We start from the raw sequence: 16,485 nt of genomic DNA, 5'->3' as shown, positions 1-16,485 counted from the left end.
AGCAGGCCGGCGCGGCCGCGGCGGGGTCCCCGAGCGCCACCTCGAGCAGCACGACGACCGGGCCGCCGCCGCCGGGCCGCGCCGCGGCCTCCCCGCGCCCGCCATCTTCCGGGCGGCGCAGCACCAGCAGGCGGCGGCGCGCGGCGGCGGCGGAAGTGGAGGAGGAAGCGGCGGCGGCGGCGGCGTCCGGAGTCTCGGGGGCTCCCGCGCCGCGCCGCAGCCTGCCGGGGCCGCCGAGGGCCGGGCCGGCGCCGGCGCGCGCGGTCGGGGCGGCGAGCAGCGTCGGGAACTCCATGGCTGGGCCCGGCGGCGTCGCCTCCGAGCGAGCGCCACACGCCCCGCCCAGCCGAGCGAGTGCGCCTGCGCGCGCGACGCCGGCGTGCGTGCGTGCGTAAAAACGTCACCCCCCCTCCCCCGCCTTCACGGGGCGCCGAGGGAGCCGACGCACGGCGCAGAGGCGGAAGCCTCGAAGTGCGCGTGCGCACGCAACGACGGCGTACGGACGCGCAGTCCCAGAACCCGGAAGGCGTCGGCGCGCGGCGCAGTGGGAAGCCTCGAAGTGCGCGTGCGCGAGAGACGGAGGCACGTACGGACGCCCCGCCCTCCCTCCCCCAACGGAACGTGGATAGCGCAGACGCACGGCGCACAGGCGGAAGCATCGAAGTGCGCGTGCGCACGCAACGACGGCGTACCGTCGCCCATCCCAGAACCCGGAAGGCGGCTACGAGCGGCGCAGAGGGAAGCCTCGAAGTGCGCGTGCGCGAGAGACGGAGGCACGTACGGACGCCCTGCCCCGCCCTCGGGATGCGGACGGCGCCGACGCGGGGCGCAGAGGGCAGCCTCTAAGTGCGCGTGCGCGCGCAACGACAGCGTACGGACGCCCAGTGACAGAACCCGGAAGGCGGCGACGAGCGGCGCAGAGGGAAGCCTCGAAGAGCGCGTGCGCTCGAGACGGAGGCACTTAGGGACGCCCCGCCCCCCCTACGGAACGTGGACGGCGCCGGCGCACGGCGCAGAGGCGGAAGCAACGACGGCGTACGGACGCGCAGTCCCAGAACCCGGAAGGCGTCGGCGAGCGACGCAGAGGGAACCTCGAAGTGCGCGTGCGCGAGAGACGAAGACGTACAGACGTCCACCCGCCCCCCCCCACGGGACGCGGACGGCGCCGACGCACTGCGCAGTGGCGGAAGCTTCGAAATGCGCGTGCGCACGCAACACGGCGTACGGACGCCCAGTCCCAGAACCCGGAAGGCGTCGGCGAGCGGCGCAGAGGGCAGCCTCGAAGAGCGCGTGCGCTGGAGGCGCCGGGGTCTTGGGGCGCCAGCGTGAGGCCCGCTGGGGCCCGCGGGACGTGGAAGGGAGGGCGTGACGTCACGGGGAGGGGCGGGGCGTGCGGGTCTCGTCCCGCTCGCGCTGTGGGCTGGACCCGGGCGTGGAAAACGAGGCTTGTGTGACTTCGAATATCTTATTTCCGTATCTAGGAAGGTGCAGTGGCGCGAATCCTAACCGGCGACGTAGCGGGGAGGGGCGCGGTGTCGCGGAGGGGGCGTGGCATCGCCCGGAGGGGGCGTGGCGTCGCTGGGATGGGCGGGGCGTGCCCATCTAGTCCCGCCCGCGCTGTGCTCCGACCCCGGGCGTGGGGAACGAGGCTTGTCCGACTTAGAATACCCTGTTTCCGTCTCTGGGGGGTGCCAAGGGGTGAATCCCAACCGGCGACGTCGCGGGGATGGGCGTGGCTTCGCTTGGACCGGCTGGGAGGGGCGTGGCGTCGCGGAGAGGGGCGTGGCTTCGCTGGGACCGGCTGGGAGGGGCGTGGCGTCGCGGAGAGGGGCGTGGCTTCGCTGAGACAGGCTGGGAGGGGCGTGGCGTCGCGGAAATGGACATGGCGTGGCAGAGAAAGATGGCCGTCGCGCACCGGGGCGGGGCTTTGCGGGGATGGGCGGGGCGTCCCTGAGAGGGGCGTGGCAGAGAAAGACTGGCCCTCGCATCGCGCACGGGGGCGGGGCTTCGCGGGGATGGGCGGGGCGTCCCGGAGAGGGCCGTGGCAGAGAAAGACTGGCCCTCGCATCGCGCACGGGGGCGGGGCTTCGCGGGGATGGGCGGGGCGTCCCGGAGAGGGCCGTGGCAGAGAAAGACTGGCCGTCGCATCGCGCACGGGGGCGGGGCTTCGCGGGGATGGGCGGGGCGTCCCGGAGAGGGCCGTGGCAGAGAAAGACTGGCCGTCGCATCGCGCACAGGGGCGGGGCTTCGCGGGGATGGGCGGGGCGCCCCTGAGAGGGGCGTGGCTTGGCAGACAAAGACGGGCCGTCGCTTCGCGCACATGGGCGGGGCTTCGCGGAGAGGGCCGTGGCCATCTAGTCCCGCGCGTGCAGTGGGAAACGAGGCTTGTGCGACTTGGAATACCCTATTTCCGTCTCTGCGGGGCACCAAGCGGGTGACTCCCAACCGGCGACGTCGCGGGGAGGGGCGGGGCGTCTCGCAGGGGGCGTGGCGCCGCCGGGAGGGGCGTGACGTCTCGGGGAGGGGAGGGGCACCGCGGGGAGTGGCGTGGGAGGTGGGCGTGTCGGGGATGGGCGGGGCGTCGCCCAGAGGGGCGTGACGTCTCTGAGAGGGGCGTGGCTTCGCTGGGAGGGGAAGGGTCCTGCCCAGAGGGGCATGTCGGTGGTGGGCGTGGCTTCGCTGGGAGGGGAGGGGTCCTGCCCAGAGGGGCATGTCGGTGGTGGGCGGGGCTTCGCAGAGGGGCGTGACGTCTCTGAGAGGGGCTTGGCTTCGCTGGGAGGGGAGGGGCCCCGCCCAGAGGGGCGTGTCGGGGATAGGCAGGGCGTCGCACAGGCAGGCGTGACTTTTCTGATAGGGGCGTGGCTTCGCTGGGAGGGGGCGGTGCCGCCCAGAGGGGCGTGTCGGTGGTGGGCGGGGCGTCGCTGGGAGGGGCGGGGCTTCCCCGTCTGGTCCCACACGCGCTGCGCTCGGATCCCGCACGTGGGAAACGAGGCTCCTGCGACCCCGACTCCCCCATTCCCGTCTCCCTGCGGGGTAGCGAGCGGTGACTCCCATGCGGCCACGTCCCCGGAGCGCTCCGCGTCCGCCTGCCCGCACAGCGCGCGCCCGCCGGGCACAGAGACGCCCCGCGCCCCGCCCGAGGTCACACAGCGCGCGCCCGCCGTGCACAGAGACGCCCCGCGCCCCGCCCGAGGTCACACAGCGCGCGCCCGCCGTGCACAGAGACGCCGCGCGCCCCGCCCGAGGTCACACAGCGCGCCCGCCGTGCACAGAGACGCCCCGCGCCCCGCCCGAGGTCACACAGCGCGCCCGCCGTGCACAGAGACGCCCCGCGCCCCGCCCGAGGTCACACAGCGCGCGCCCGCCGGGCACAGAGACGCCCCGCGCCCCGCCCGAGGTCACACAGCGCGCGCCCGCCGTGCACAGAGACGCCCCGCGCCCCGCCCGAGGTCACACAGCGCGCGCCCGCCGGGCACAGAGACGCCCCGCGCCCCGCCCGAGGTCACACAGCGCGCCCGCCGTGCACAGAGACGCCCCGCGCCCCGCCCGAGGTCACACAGCGCGCCCGCCGAGCACAGAGACGCCCCGCGCCCCGCCCGAGGTCACACAGCGCGCCCGCCGAGCACAGAGACGCCCCGCGCCCCGCCCGAGGTCACACAGCGCGCCCGCCGGGCACAGAGACGCCCCGCGCCCCGCCCGAGGTCACACAGCGCGCCCGCCGGGCACAGAGACGCCCCGCGCCCCGCCCGAGGTCACACAGCGCTGGCGCGGCGGGTCCGGGGGTGCGCGGAGGGGACCCGGCCCCGCAGCCCGCGCGCCGGCCTCGCCCGGGGCCCCCTGACCCCCATCAGCCCCGGTCCCCATCGCATTTCGTACTAAGCAAACAGCGGGCCCGCCGCTCGCACCCCGACTTGGCCCCCCGGCCGCCTCCGGGGTCTCTCCTCATTTCATTTCGTTTCATTCGTTCATCTTGAGACAGTCGCGCTCTGTCGCCCCGGCCGGAGTCGTGCCGTGCGGCGCCAGCCTCGCTCACTGCGGCCTCCAGCCAGCCTCCCGCCTCGGCCTCCCTCCCGAGGAGCTGGGACGGCAGGCACGCGCCACCGCGCCCGGCTCGTTTTTCTCTTTTTCAGTCGTCCAACTCGTTTATTTTTTATTTTTATTTTAGTAGAGACGGGGTCTGGCTCTTGGGCTCAGGCTGGCCTCCACCTCCCGACCTCCAGTGGCGATCCTCCCGCCCCGGCCTCCCCCCTCCCAGGGTGCTGGGACGACAGGCGCCCCGGGCCACACGGGTGGGTCTCATCTTCGGGGAAAACACGGCGGCGACCCGCCCGGCTACAGAGAAAGATCCCCAAGGCAGGGGGCTGGGGAGGTGGGGGGACGGCCAAGATCCTAGAGGCTGGGGGACTCAGCCCTGAAGGAGGCTGTCTCCGGCCTCCACCCACTCCCGGGCTCCCAAGCGAGGGCAGGGTGGACGGTCGGACCGACCGGCCTCTCCTCTCCGGGCCTCAGTGTTCCCATCCGCGAAATGGGCGCAGCGAGGGCGTGCGGGCAGGGAGAGAGGTGAGGCCGGGCCTCCCGGGGAGGCCGGGGGAGCTTGAGGGGGACTCAGGGCCGCAGGGCCCGCCGGATGACCCCGTCGTCGGCCACCTCGTGCGGGAGGGTGACCTCCAGCCGGCTGTCGTCCTCCATGGTCCGCCGGATGGTCTCGTGCGCCTTCCGGTTCCCGGACCAGCAGCGCCGGGCCACCTGCCACCAGCGGACGCCCAGGGCTCAGCGGTCCCCTCCTCGTCACCCGGCCCCAGTGCACGCCGGGGACTCTGGAGGCCCGGCCTCAACCCTGAGCCCGGGCCTCCCTTCCCGGCCTCCGTTCTCGGGTCTCGGCCAAAGCGTCTCCCTTCCCGGCTGCTGCTCTTGGGGACAGACCCGGCGCCCCGTGTCCCCCCCGGAGGCCCCCAAGGTGGAGGACGGGGCGGGGAATGGGCAAGACGCGCGAGGTCTTGATTTCCCGGGTGGCAAAGTGACACTCTCAGGGGTCGAGGCTGAAGAGGCCACCACCGGCAGGGGGACACAGGGAAGGGGAGTGGCGAATGGAGGGAGGGGGGACTCACGCCGTTGGAGACGTCCCAGCTCAGCATCATCCTCGCTTTCTGCTCGGCCTCCGCGGTCCCGTCCAAAACGAGGCCGAAGCCTCCGTTGATCACCTCGCCCCTGCAAGAAGAGGCACACGGGGTTGCCGGGTGTCCCCCCCGTCCCCCGGCCTCGGCCCCACACGGAACGGGGTTGCAGAAGTGCGGGGAGGCCCACGCCTGTCATCTCAGCACTCTGGGAGGCCGAGGAGGGAGGATCGCTCGAGGTCAGGAGGTGGAGGCCAGCCTGAGCAAGAGCGAGACCCTGTCTCTAATAAAAAAAAAAAAAAAGAAACAAATGAGCTGGACAACTAAAAATATATTTAAAATATGAGCCGGGCGTGGTGGCTCACGCCTGTGGTCCCAGCTACTAGGGAGGAGGCTGAGGCGGGAGGATCGCTCCAGTTCAGGAGGTCGAAGCCAGCCTGAGCAAGAGCGAGACCCCTGTCTCTAATAAAAAAAAAATAGAAACAAATGAGCTAGACAACTAAAAATATATTTAAAAAGTGAGCCGGGCGTGGTGGCGCATGCCTGGAGTCCCAGCTACTCGGGAGGGAGGCCGAGGCAGGAGGATCGCTTGAAGTCAGGAGGTCGAGGCCAGCCTGAGCAAGAGCGAGACCCCGTCTCTAGTAAAAAAAAATAGAAACAAATGAGCTGGACAACTAAAAATATATATAGAGAAAAAAATGAGCCGGGTGCGGTGGCTCACGCCCGTCATCCCAGCTCCTCAGAATGGAGGCTGAGGCAGGAGGCTCGCTCGAGGCCAGGCTTCGGAGGCTGCTGTGAGCGAGGCTCACGCCACGGCGCTCACTCTAGCCCGGGCGACAGAGCGAGACTCTACCTCTAAAAAAAAAAAAACAGTTTAGCAAGAGGCTTGCCCCGTGGTCTGGGTCACTTCGTCCCTGTCCCTCAGGGGTGACATTTTTGCCGTGGAAAAGTGACCTCAGACAGCCGGTGACAGAGGAGGTGGCCCCGGGGAGGGAGGGAGGGAAGCTCTCTCCCACCCTTTTTTTTTTTTTAATTTATTTTTTGTTTCGGCATATTATGGTTTTTTGTTGTTTTTTTTTAAAGTCAGCCTCTCTAAATCCACGGAGGAGAGATTAACCAAGGCGGCATTGTTTTCTAATCGGAAATTAAAATTAACCGTAAACATGCACGCAAAGATGACAGATTAATAACGCTAAAGATTGTGACCGGACCAAGGATAACATTTGAACTGAATCTTCACAGTCTAGAAACTCCGTCACTAATTTGCTATGGCTGTCCTTTCTGTGGTTTGCAAAACAAAACAAAAAACTAGAAAAAAAAAAAAAAAAAAGCAAAGACTCTTTAGTTTGCAAACTTCATTTTCCACCCAGAAGAGATGCCCAAAAAAGTGACTTTTGCAGCAGTTTCCTGCAGGCTATCAGTCAGGGCGGTTTGGGAATTTTCTTGCATAGTTTTCAGTGACTGCACATTGCACATTGCATACTGCATTTTGCAAGTTGCATATTAAATTTTGCATGTTTGCACATTGCATGTTGCATTTTTCATGTTGCATATTAAATTTTGCATATTCCATTTTAGTGATTGCATAACAATTTTTTTTTTTTGAGACAGAGTCTCACTCTGTTGCCCAGGCTAGAGTGAGTGCCGTGGCGTCAGCCTCGCTCACAGCAACCTCAAACTCCTGGGCTCAAGCGATCCTCCTGCCTCAGCCTCCCGAGTAGCTGGGACTACAGGCATGCGCCACCATGCCCGGCTAATTTATATATATATATATTAGTTGGCCAATTAATTTCTTTCTATTTTTTTTTTTTTTTAGTAGAGACGGGGTCTCGCTCTTGCTCAGGCTGGTTTTGAACTCCTGACCTTGAGCGATCCTCCCGCCTCGGCCTCCCAGAGTGCTGGGATTTTTAATTAAAATAACAATTTTTAATTAAAAAAAAAACCTTTAAAAACCAAATAGGATTAAACCACAGCAATGGTGTTTAGTCCTTCATGAAGTCTTCCTAATGCAATGTCACCGAAGTTTAGTTATATTTTCTGCTAAGGACAAGATTAATTTGCAGAGATGACCGTGGTGCAACCGGTTGACTTGGGTCACCCCGGGAATAATGTCCCCGGACTCCCGCATCCGCCCGGCCTCCACCCCCGGCCCCCATTCTGTCCCCAGAAACCGTCTCACCAGCCCACGCCCCCTCCGTTGTGAAGCGCGACCCAGGTGGCCCCACGGAAGGCGTCCCCCACGAAGTTCTGCACGGCCATGTCTGGGGAGACAGAAGCCACCGCCTGAACTCCCCGCTCTGGCTGGCCCGGGTGGGCGCCAGGGGGCAAAGAGAGGCTGGGACTGGAGGACAGGGCAAAAAAAAAAAAAAAAATAGATGAGCAGGGGACACAAGGCTTCCCTGTGGTCACCCTGAAGAAAGGGCCCGGATGCAGAAGGAGGCAGAGACGAAAAGAGACAGACGGGTGAGGCCGGGAGCGGAGGCTCACGCCTGTCATCCCAGCAACTCTGGGAGGCCGAGGAGGGAGGATCGCTCGAGGCCGGGAGTTCGAGGCCAGACAGAGCAAAAGTGATACCCCTGTCTTTACTAAAAATACAAAGAAAGTAGCCAAAGAAAACTAAAAATAGAAAAAATTAGCCAGGCAAAGTGGCTCACGCCTGTCATCCCAGCACTCTGGGAGGCCGGGGCAGGAGGATCACTTGAGGTCAGAAGTTGGAGGCCAGACAGAGCAAAAGTGAGACCCCGTCTCTACTAAACATACAAAAAAATTAGCCAAAAAAAAAAATTAATAAAAATAAAAAAATTAGCCAGGTGCGGTGGCCCACACCTGTCATCCCAGCACTCTGGGAGGCCGAGGCGGGAGGATCGCTGGAGGTCAGGAGTTCGAGGCCAGACAGAGCAAAAGTGAGACCTCTACTATACTAAAAATACAAAGAAATTAGCCAAAAAGAAAACTAAAAATAGAAAAAATTACTCAGGCGTGGTGGCGCATGCCTGTCGTCCCAGCACTCTGGGAGGCCGAGGCGGGAGGATTGCTTGAGGTCAGGAGGTTGAGGCCAGCCTGAGCAGCAAGAGCGAGACCCCGTCTCTACTAAAAATACAAAGAAATTGGCCAAAAAAACCCCCTAAAATAGAAAAAATTAGCAAGGCATGGTTGCCCACACCTGTCATCCCAGCACTCTGGGAGGCCGAGGCAGGAGGCTCGCTCGAGGTCAGGAGTTCGAGACCAGCCTGAGCAAGAGAGAGACCCCGTCTCTACTAAAAATACAAAACAAATTAGCTAAAAAGAACTAAAAATAGAAAAAATTAGCCAGGCAAGCTGGCCCACACCTGTCATCCCAGCACTCTGGGAGGCCGAGGCGGGAGGATCGCTCGAGGTCAGGAGGTTGAGGCCAGCCTGAGCAAGACCGAGACCCCGTCTCTACTAAAAAAAAAAAAAAAAATAGAAAGAAATGAGCGGGACAACTAAAAATATATAGGAAAAAAAAAAAAAAAAAAAACGAGCCGGCCGTGGTGGCGCACGCCTGTCGTCCCAGCTACTCGGGAGGGAGGCCGAGGCGGGAGGCTGGCTTGAGCCTCAAAGTCGGAGGCTGCTGTGATTAATCCAGGCCGGCGCCACGGCGCTCACTCCAGCCCGGTCGACAGAGCGAGACTCTGTCTCAAAAAAAAAAAAAAAACAAAACGGGACAAACACGGTTTGCTTTTGTCACCTGCGCAGAAGGCCGAGCCGTCGTAGATGTTGGAGGTCTCCCGGAAGGGACTGTCGGTGCCACTCACGTCGTGGTGGTCGCGGCTCAGGACGACCGGTGCCTGCAGGAGGACAGAGACACCGTGTCACCTGTCGCCCGGCCACGTCACCTGTCGCCCGGCCATGTCCCCAACGCCGCCCGGCAACCCGGCATTCCTCCCCATTGGCGATAGACTCTATTTGGCAAAAGGAAGTCCGGCCACTTCCGTTGTCACCGGCAGCGACTCGCACATCCCTTTTTTGGAATTTTTTGGGGAGACAAGAGGCTCGCTCTGTCGCCCGGGCTGGAGTGAGCGCAGGGGCGTCAGCCTCGCTCACGGCAGCCTCCGACTTTGAGGCTCAAGCGAGCCTCCTGCCTCGGCCTCCCTCCCGAGTAGCTGGGACGACAGGCATGCGCCACCACGCCCGGCTCGTTTTTTTTTTTTCTATATATTTTGAGTGGTGCAGCTCATTTCTTTCTATTTTTAGTAGAGACGGGGTCTCGCTCTTGCTCAGGCCGGCCTCCAACTCCTGGCCTCTAGCAATCCTCCCGCCTTGGCCTCCCTCCCAGGTAGCTGGGACGACAGGCATGCGCCTCCACGCCCGGCTCGTTTTCCCATATATTTTTAATTGACCAATTAATTTCTTACTGTTTTTGAGTAGAGACGGGGTCTGGCTCTTGCTCAGGCTGGCCTTGAACTCCTGACCTCGAGTGATCCTCCCTCCTCGGCCTCCCAGAGTGCTAGGACTACAGGCATGCACCACCACGCCCGGATGATTTTTTTTTTCTATATATACTTTTAGTCATGCAGCTAATTTCTTTCTATTTTTTTAATAGAGACGGGGTCTCGCTCTTGCTCAGGCTGGCCTCCAACTCCTGACCTCCAGTGATCCTCCCGCCTCGGCCTCCCTCCCGAGTAGCTGGGACTCCAGGCACGCGCCTCCACGCCCGGCTCATTTCTTTTTTCTATATATTTTTAGTCATCCAGCTCATTTCTTTCTATTTTTTTTTTTTTTTTTTAGTAGAGACGGGGTCTGGCTCTTGCTCAGGCTGGCCTCCAACTCCCGACCTCGAGCGAGCCTCCCTCCTCGGCCTCCCAGAGTAGCTGGGACGACAGGCGTGAGCCTCCGCGCCCGGCTGGTAGCTGCTTCTGATACCGTTGGTGGTTGACATTTGGGGACTTGTCAAATTTTGTTACTCATGTCCCTTATGTCCGGAAGCTCAGGACAGCTCACCTTGATCTCGCCACTCCTGATGGCGTCATTAATGGCCACGGCAATAGCCACGCGGCCCTTCTGGTCCGAGTAGAGGATTCTGGCCTGGGATCCCACCACCTGCCGGGGGGGGGGGGGGACAGAGGGGACAAGAGCAGCCTCAATTGCCAGAGCAGGGTGCCAGGGCAGGGGTGACCCCCGGGGACAGCCTCCTGTCCCCCAACCCGAGAGCCACCCCCCTTCCAGGAAGGCCTGACATGCCGGTAGCTCGAAAACCTGTACTTTCCTTTTTTTTTTTTTTTTGAGATAGAGTCTTGCTCTGTCGCCCGGGCTAGAGTGAGCGCCGCGGCGTCAGCCTCGCTCACAGCAACCTCCAACTCCTGGCCTCCAGCGAGCCTCCCTCCTCAGCCTCCCTCCCGAGTAGCTGGGACGACAGGCATGCGCCTCCACGCCCGGCTCGTTTTTTTTTTTTCTATATATATTTTTACTTGTCCACCTAATTTCTTTCTATATTTTTTTTTAGTAGAGACGGGGTCTCGCTCTTGCTCAGGCTGGCCTCCAACTCCTGACCTCAAGCGATCCTCCCTCGTTGGCCTCCTAGAGTGCTAGGATGACAGGCATGCGCCACCGCACCCGGCTAATTTTTTCTCTATATATTTTTAGTTGTCCAATTAATTTCTTTCTATTTTTTGTTTAGTAGAGACGGGGTCTCGCTCTTGCTCAGGCTGGTCTTGAACTCCTGACCTCGAGCGATCCTCCTTCCTCGGCCTCCCAGAGTGCTGGCATGACAGGCGTGAGCCTCCGTGCCCGGCTAATTTTTTCTCTATATATTTTTTATTTGTCCAATCGATTTCTTTCTATTTTTTGTTTAGTAGAGACGGGGTCTCGCTCTTGCTCAGGCTGGTCTTGAACTCCTGACCTCGAGCACGATCCTCCTTCCTCGGCCTCCCAGAGTGCTGGCATGACAAGCGTGAGCCTCCGCGCCGGGCTAATCTTTTCTATATATATTTTTTATTTGTCCATTTAATTTCTTTCTATTTTTTGAGTAGAGACGGGGTCTCGCTCTTGCTCATGAGGCTGGCCTCCAACTCCTGACCTCGAGCGAGCCTCCCTCCTCGGCCTCCCCAAGTGCTGGCAGGACAGGCCCGAGCCACCCGGCGCCTGGCCGGTCAGTCATGTCCTTTCTAAGGCGGGAGGGCGCTACCCTGTGAGCAGGTGACCCACTCTGTGTGTCCCTTGTCGTCCTCCCAGCGTGGCCTGAGCCTCAGGGCTGCTGGCGGTCCCAAGCCCCTCCTCCTCTCGTGTCCCCTCCCCCCTCGTGTCCCCTCCCCCGTGTCCCCTCCCCCCGTGTCCCCTCCCCTCTCGTGTCCCCTCCCCCCCGTGTCCCCTCCCCCCCGTGTCCCCTCCCCCCCGTGTCCCCTCCCCCCGTGTCCCCTCCCCCCCGTGTCCCCTCCCCCCGTGTCCCCTCCCCCCTCGTGTCCCCTCCCCCCGTGTCCCCTCCCCCGTGTCCCCTCCCCCCTCATTTCCCCTCCTCCCCCGTGTCCCCTCCCTCGTGTCCCCTCCCCCGTGTCCCCTCCCCCCTCGTGTCCCCTCCCCCGTGTCCCCTCCCCCCCTCGTTTCCCCTCCCCCCTCGTGTCCCCTCCCCGTGTCCCCTCCCTCGTGTCCCCTCCCCCTCTTGTGTCCCCTCCCCCGTGTCCCCTCCCCCCTCGTGTCCCCTCCCCCCGCGTGTCCCCTCCCCCATGTCCCCTCCCCCCTCGTGTCCCCTCCCCCTCTCGTGTCCCCTCCCCCCCTCGTGTCCCCTCCCCCCTCGTGTCCCCTCCCCCGTGTCCCCTCCCCCTCTAGTGTCCCCTCCCCCGTGTGCCCTCCCCCGTGTCCCCTCCCCCCTCGTGTCCCCTCCCCCGTGTCCCCTCCCCCCTCGTGTCCCCTCCCCCCTCGTGTCCCCTCCCCCGTGTCCCCTCCCCCGTGTCCCCTCCCCCGTGTCCCCTCCCCCGTGTCCCCTCCCCCGTGTCCCCTCCCCCGTGTCCCCTCCCCCCGGGCGGCCCCAGCCCTCACCAGCTGGTGCTTGGCGGCCTCCCGGATCCAGCGGAGGTTGTCCTTGTACTGCAGCCTCGTGGAGGCCGGCCCTGCAGGGACCCGACAGGGGACTGTCACCTGCGCCGGAAGTCCTTTGGGTGGGGGGAGGGGCGCCCAGACACCTGCTCTGGCCCCGCCCCCTCTCCCCTCCCCCCTCCCCCCCAGGGAGCCAGGACGCGGGCCGGCTCGGCACGCATCTCCTCCACAGCATCTATTGGGCGCCTGCTGTATACCCTGGGCCCGACGACGAGGGAGAGCGGGCGACAAGGCGACGGGGCGCCGGGCTGTGGGCGGGGGTGCCGTGAGTGGCTGTCACGTGGGCCTGGGGGGCCGCAGGTGCAGGGCCAGGTGTGGGTCCCGGCTGGAGAGCAGCCGGGCTGGGGGTGTTTACACCACGGTCCTCAGCGGAAGGGGAAGCTGACACGGCTTCCTTGGGGGGGGTGACAGTTGTCAGACACTTGCCAGGTGGCCTCCTGAGGGCCAGCGCCACATGCACGGGAAGCCACGCCCCCACCTGAACGGGAAGCCACGCCCCCACATGCACGTGAGGCCACGCCCCCAGCACGGAGAAGCCACAGTCACAGGGAGGCCACGCCCACCTGCAATGGGAAGCCACGCCCCCACATGCATGAGGAAGCCACGCCCCCACATGCACGGGAGGCCACGCCCCCCAGCACGGAGAAGCCACAGTCACAGGGAGGCCACGCCCACCTGCAATGGGAAGCCACACCCCCACATGCAGGGAAGCCATGCCCAGCTGCACAGGGAGGCAATGCCCCCACCTGCACGGAGAAGCCACGCCCCCATATGTGCAGGGGAAGCCACGCCCTCCTTGACAGGAGAAGCCACGCCCCCACCTGCACAGGGGAAGCCACGCCCACCTGCACAGGGGAAGCCACGCCCACCTGCACAGGGGAAGCCACCCCCCAACCTGCACAGGGGAAGCCACCCCCCAACCTGCACAGGGAAAGCCACGCCCCCACCTACACAGGGGAAGCCACGCCCCATATGCACAGGGAAGCCACGCCTCCGGCTGCACCTGCATGGGGAAGCCACGCCCCCGCATGTTTGGGGAAGCCACGCCCACCCGCAATGGAAGCCCACTCCCATCAGAGGGGGAAGCCCGCCCCACCTGCATGGGGAAGCCACGCCCACCACGGGGAAGCCACGCCCCCAACTGCACAGGGAAGCCACGCCCCCGGCTGCACCTGCACTGGGAAGCCACGCCCACCACGGGGAAGCCTCCCCCCTAACTGCACAGGGAAGCCACGCCCCCGGCTGCACCTGCACTGGGAAGCCACGCCCACATGCACAGGCACGGGGAAGCCACGCCCACCAGCCATGGAAGCCATCCCCGTCTGCAGGGGGAAGCCACGCCCACCGTGGGGAAGCCACCCCCCCAACTGCACAGGGAAGCCACCCCCCCAACTGCACAGGGAAGCCACCCCCCCAACTGCACGGGGAAGCCACGCCCATCTACACAGGGAAGCCACGCCCCCACCCCAGGCGGACTCGGGGACCGGCAGGTGCGGGACGAGAGCCCTCGTCGCGGGGGGCGGCAGCCTCGAACCCGAGGCCGCGCGCAGGGCGGAGGCCGGGCCTCGAACCCGGGGCAACCCGACCGCCCTGCAGCGCGGTGGCTCCGCGCAGTGTTGGGGGCCCGTGCGTGCGACACCCCGATGGCACTGGGGGACCCCGGCCCTGGGGGAGGCCCCGAGACCCTTCGAGTCCCCTTGTGTCGCCGGCCAGGTGTCCCTCCGGTCACCCCCCCCCACGCCACCGGGGCATGGGGACCTGTCGCTGGTGACCCGGGCGTTTTGGGGGACCCCCCTGCCGCGCCCACGAGCGTCACCTCCGCCCGCAATGGCTTCCTCCAGGACAGTCGCGGCCAGCCGGTCGGTGACAGCCAGGTCCCGGGGGTCCCCCGATGTGCACACCCAGCGGAAGGGCCCGAACCCCTGGGAGAAGATGTCCCTGCGGCGAGAAAACGGCCCCTGGGGCTCCCAGGCTGACCCCCCAAGAGCTGGGCCAAGGGGGGACAGTGCAGGGGCCTGGGGGACTTCAGGAGCGCCCCCGTCCCCCCTCGGAACCCCCAGTTCTGTGTCGTCCCCCCGCCACCCCCACGTCCCCAGCACCCAAAAGTGTCCCCCGACTGCTCTGCAGAGCCCACGTGAAAATCCGTCCTCACGCCTGTCCGCAGTCCCAGCATGCTGGGAGGCCGAGGAGGGAGGATCGCTATCGAGGCCAGGAGGTAGAGGCCGGCCTGAGCAAGAGCGAGACCCCATCTCTACTAAAAATAGAAAGAAATGAGCTGGACGACTAAAAATATATAGAAAAAAAAAACGAGCCGGGCGTGGAGGCGCGTGCCTGTCGTCCCAGCTACTCGGGAGGGAGGCCGAGGCGGGAGGATTGCTCAACGAGGTCAGGAGTTGGAGGCCAGCCTGAGCAAGAAAGATCGAGACCCTGTCTCTACTAAAAAAAAAAATAGAAATAAATTAATTGGCCAATAAATAATATAAATAGAAAAAATGAGCCGGGCGTGGAGGCGCATGCCTGTAGTCCCAGCTACTCTGGGAGGCTGAGGAGGGAGGATCGTTTGTTCGAGGTCAGGAGTTCGAAACCAGCCTGAGCAAGAGCAAGACCCCGTCTCTACTAAAAAAGTAGAAATAAATTAGCTTGACAACTAAAAATATATATATATATATAAAATTATCCAGGCGTGGAGGCTCACGCCTGTCATCCCAGCACTCTGGGAGGCCGAGGCGGGAGGCTCGCTCGAGGTCGGGAGTTGGAGGCCAGCCTGAGCAAGAGCGAGACCCCGTCTCTACTAAAAATAGAAATTAGCTGGACGACTAAAAATATACATAAAAAAAATCAACCGGACGTGGAGGCGCACGCCTGTCGTCCCAGCTACTCGGGAGGGAGGCTGAGGCAGGAGGATCGCTTGAGGCCAGGAGTTGGAGGCTGCTGTGAGCGAGGCTGACGCCACGGCACTCTAGCCCGGGCGACAGAGCAAGACTCTGTCTCAAAAAAGAAAAAAAAATTGTCCTCTAGACCGGGCGCGGAGGCTCAGGCCTGTCATCCCAGCACTCTGGGAGGCCGAGGCAGGAGGATCGCTCAACGAGGTCAGGAGTTGGAGGCCAGCCTGAGCAAGAGCGAGACCCCGTCTCTGCTAAAAAAAATAGAAAGAAATTAATTGGCCGACTAAAAACATATAGAAAAAACGAGCCGGGCGTGGAGGCGCATGCCTGGAGTCCCAGCTACTCGGGAGGGAGGCCGAGGCGGGAGGATCGCTCAATGGGGTCAGGAGTTGGAGGCCAGCCTGATTAGCAAGAGCGAGACCCCGTCTGTAGTACAAAATATAAAGAAAATTAATTGATCAACTAAAAATATATAGAAAAATTTAGCGGGGCACAGAGGCTCACGCCCGTCGTCCCAGCTACTCGGGAGGGAGGCCGAGGCGGGAGGATCGCTCAACAAGCTCAGGAGTTCGAGGCCAGCCTGAGCCAGAGCGGGGGAAAAACAGGCAGAAATTAATTTTCAAAATTAAAAACAAACAAACAAATTAATCCGTCCCCTAAAAAGTGGTGAGAAAACAGAAAATGTGGGGGAGGCCAGAACCCTGAACCCCCGAGACTCGGGCCGGCCGGGGACAGCCTCTGGCCTCTGGTGGAGGCCCGTTGGGGGGACATGGCCGCGGGCGGGGACATCTGCGTCCCCAAGTGACGTCCCTGTTGGGTGCCACCAGGCAGCTCGAGTCCACGGAGGACCGGCCGGCCTGGCGAGTGGTTAGAGGCCGAGGCTGGTAAATAGAGGCCGAGGCCGGTAAATAGAGGCCGAGGCCTTTGTGACCCGAGTCCCCGGCAGGGAGGAGGCTGGGGCTCAGGGGGGTCCCAACGGGGGGCGGAGGGGACCCTGTCACTCACCCCATGATGTCCTGGACGTAGGACGGGTAGCGGAAGTCTGTCTTCCCGGCGCCGGTCTTGCCCACGTCCGCGCCTGCGGGCACAGGCCTGGGGTCACCAACCCCCGGGAAGGGACATCCTCTGTGGCCACCACCCCCCCTGTGGCACTTAGCCCCCGACAGGCTAAGGCAAGAATCTGCCGGGAGGGTTTTTTAAAAGTTAAAGCAATGGAGGCCGGGCACGGAGGCTCACGCCTGTCGTCCCAGCTACTCGGGAGGCCGAGGAAGGAGGATCGCTCGAGGCCGGTATGAGCAAGAGCGAGACCCCGTGTCTAGTAAACATAGGAATTAATCGGCCAATTAAAAATATAGAGAAAAAAACGAGCCGGGCGTGGAGGCGCATGCCTGGAGTCCCAGCTACTCGGGAGGGAGGCCGAGGCGGGAGGATCGCTC

The 16,485-nt window shown here is 63.3% G+C and overlaps 1 protein-coding gene across 2 annotated transcripts in view; it reads right to left on the bottom strand.

Moving 5' to 3' along the window:
* Positions 1–4,133: 4,133 nt before the first annotated feature.
* UROC1 (urocanate hydratase 1) overlaps positions 4,134–16,485 on the bottom strand; it is a 35,903-nt gene continuing 23,551 nt past the window's right edge. The window contains exons 13-20 of one of the 2 annotated variants that reach the window (XM_075995951.1): positions 16,055–16,127; positions 13,981–14,102; positions 12,108–12,178; positions 10,077–10,175; positions 8,824–8,923; positions 7,294–7,375; positions 5,109–5,208; positions 4,134–4,746 (exon numbers count right to left, since the gene is read on the bottom strand). In XM_075995951.1, the coding sequence (XP_075852066.1) occupies positions 4,606–4,746; positions 5,109–5,208; positions 7,294–7,375; positions 8,824–8,923; positions 10,077–10,175; positions 12,108–12,178; positions 13,981–14,102; positions 16,055–16,127 (788 nt within the window). In that variant the 3' untranslated portion in view covers positions 4,134–4,605. The remainder of the gene's footprint in view (positions 4,747–5,108; positions 5,209–7,293; positions 7,376–8,823; positions 8,924–10,076; positions 10,176–12,107; positions 12,179–13,980; positions 14,103–16,054; positions 16,128–16,485) is intronic. The other variant, XR_012913739.1, reaches the window with a different exon arrangement.

The sequence above is a fragment of the Microcebus murinus genome, chromosome 20, assembly GCF_040939455.1.
Source record: "Microcebus murinus isolate Inina chromosome 20, M.murinus_Inina_mat1.0, whole genome shotgun sequence".
Lineage (NCBI taxonomy): Eukaryota > Metazoa > Chordata > Mammalia > Primates > Cheirogaleidae > Microcebus > Microcebus murinus.
This window is presented reverse-complemented; position numbering and strand designations above follow the sequence as displayed.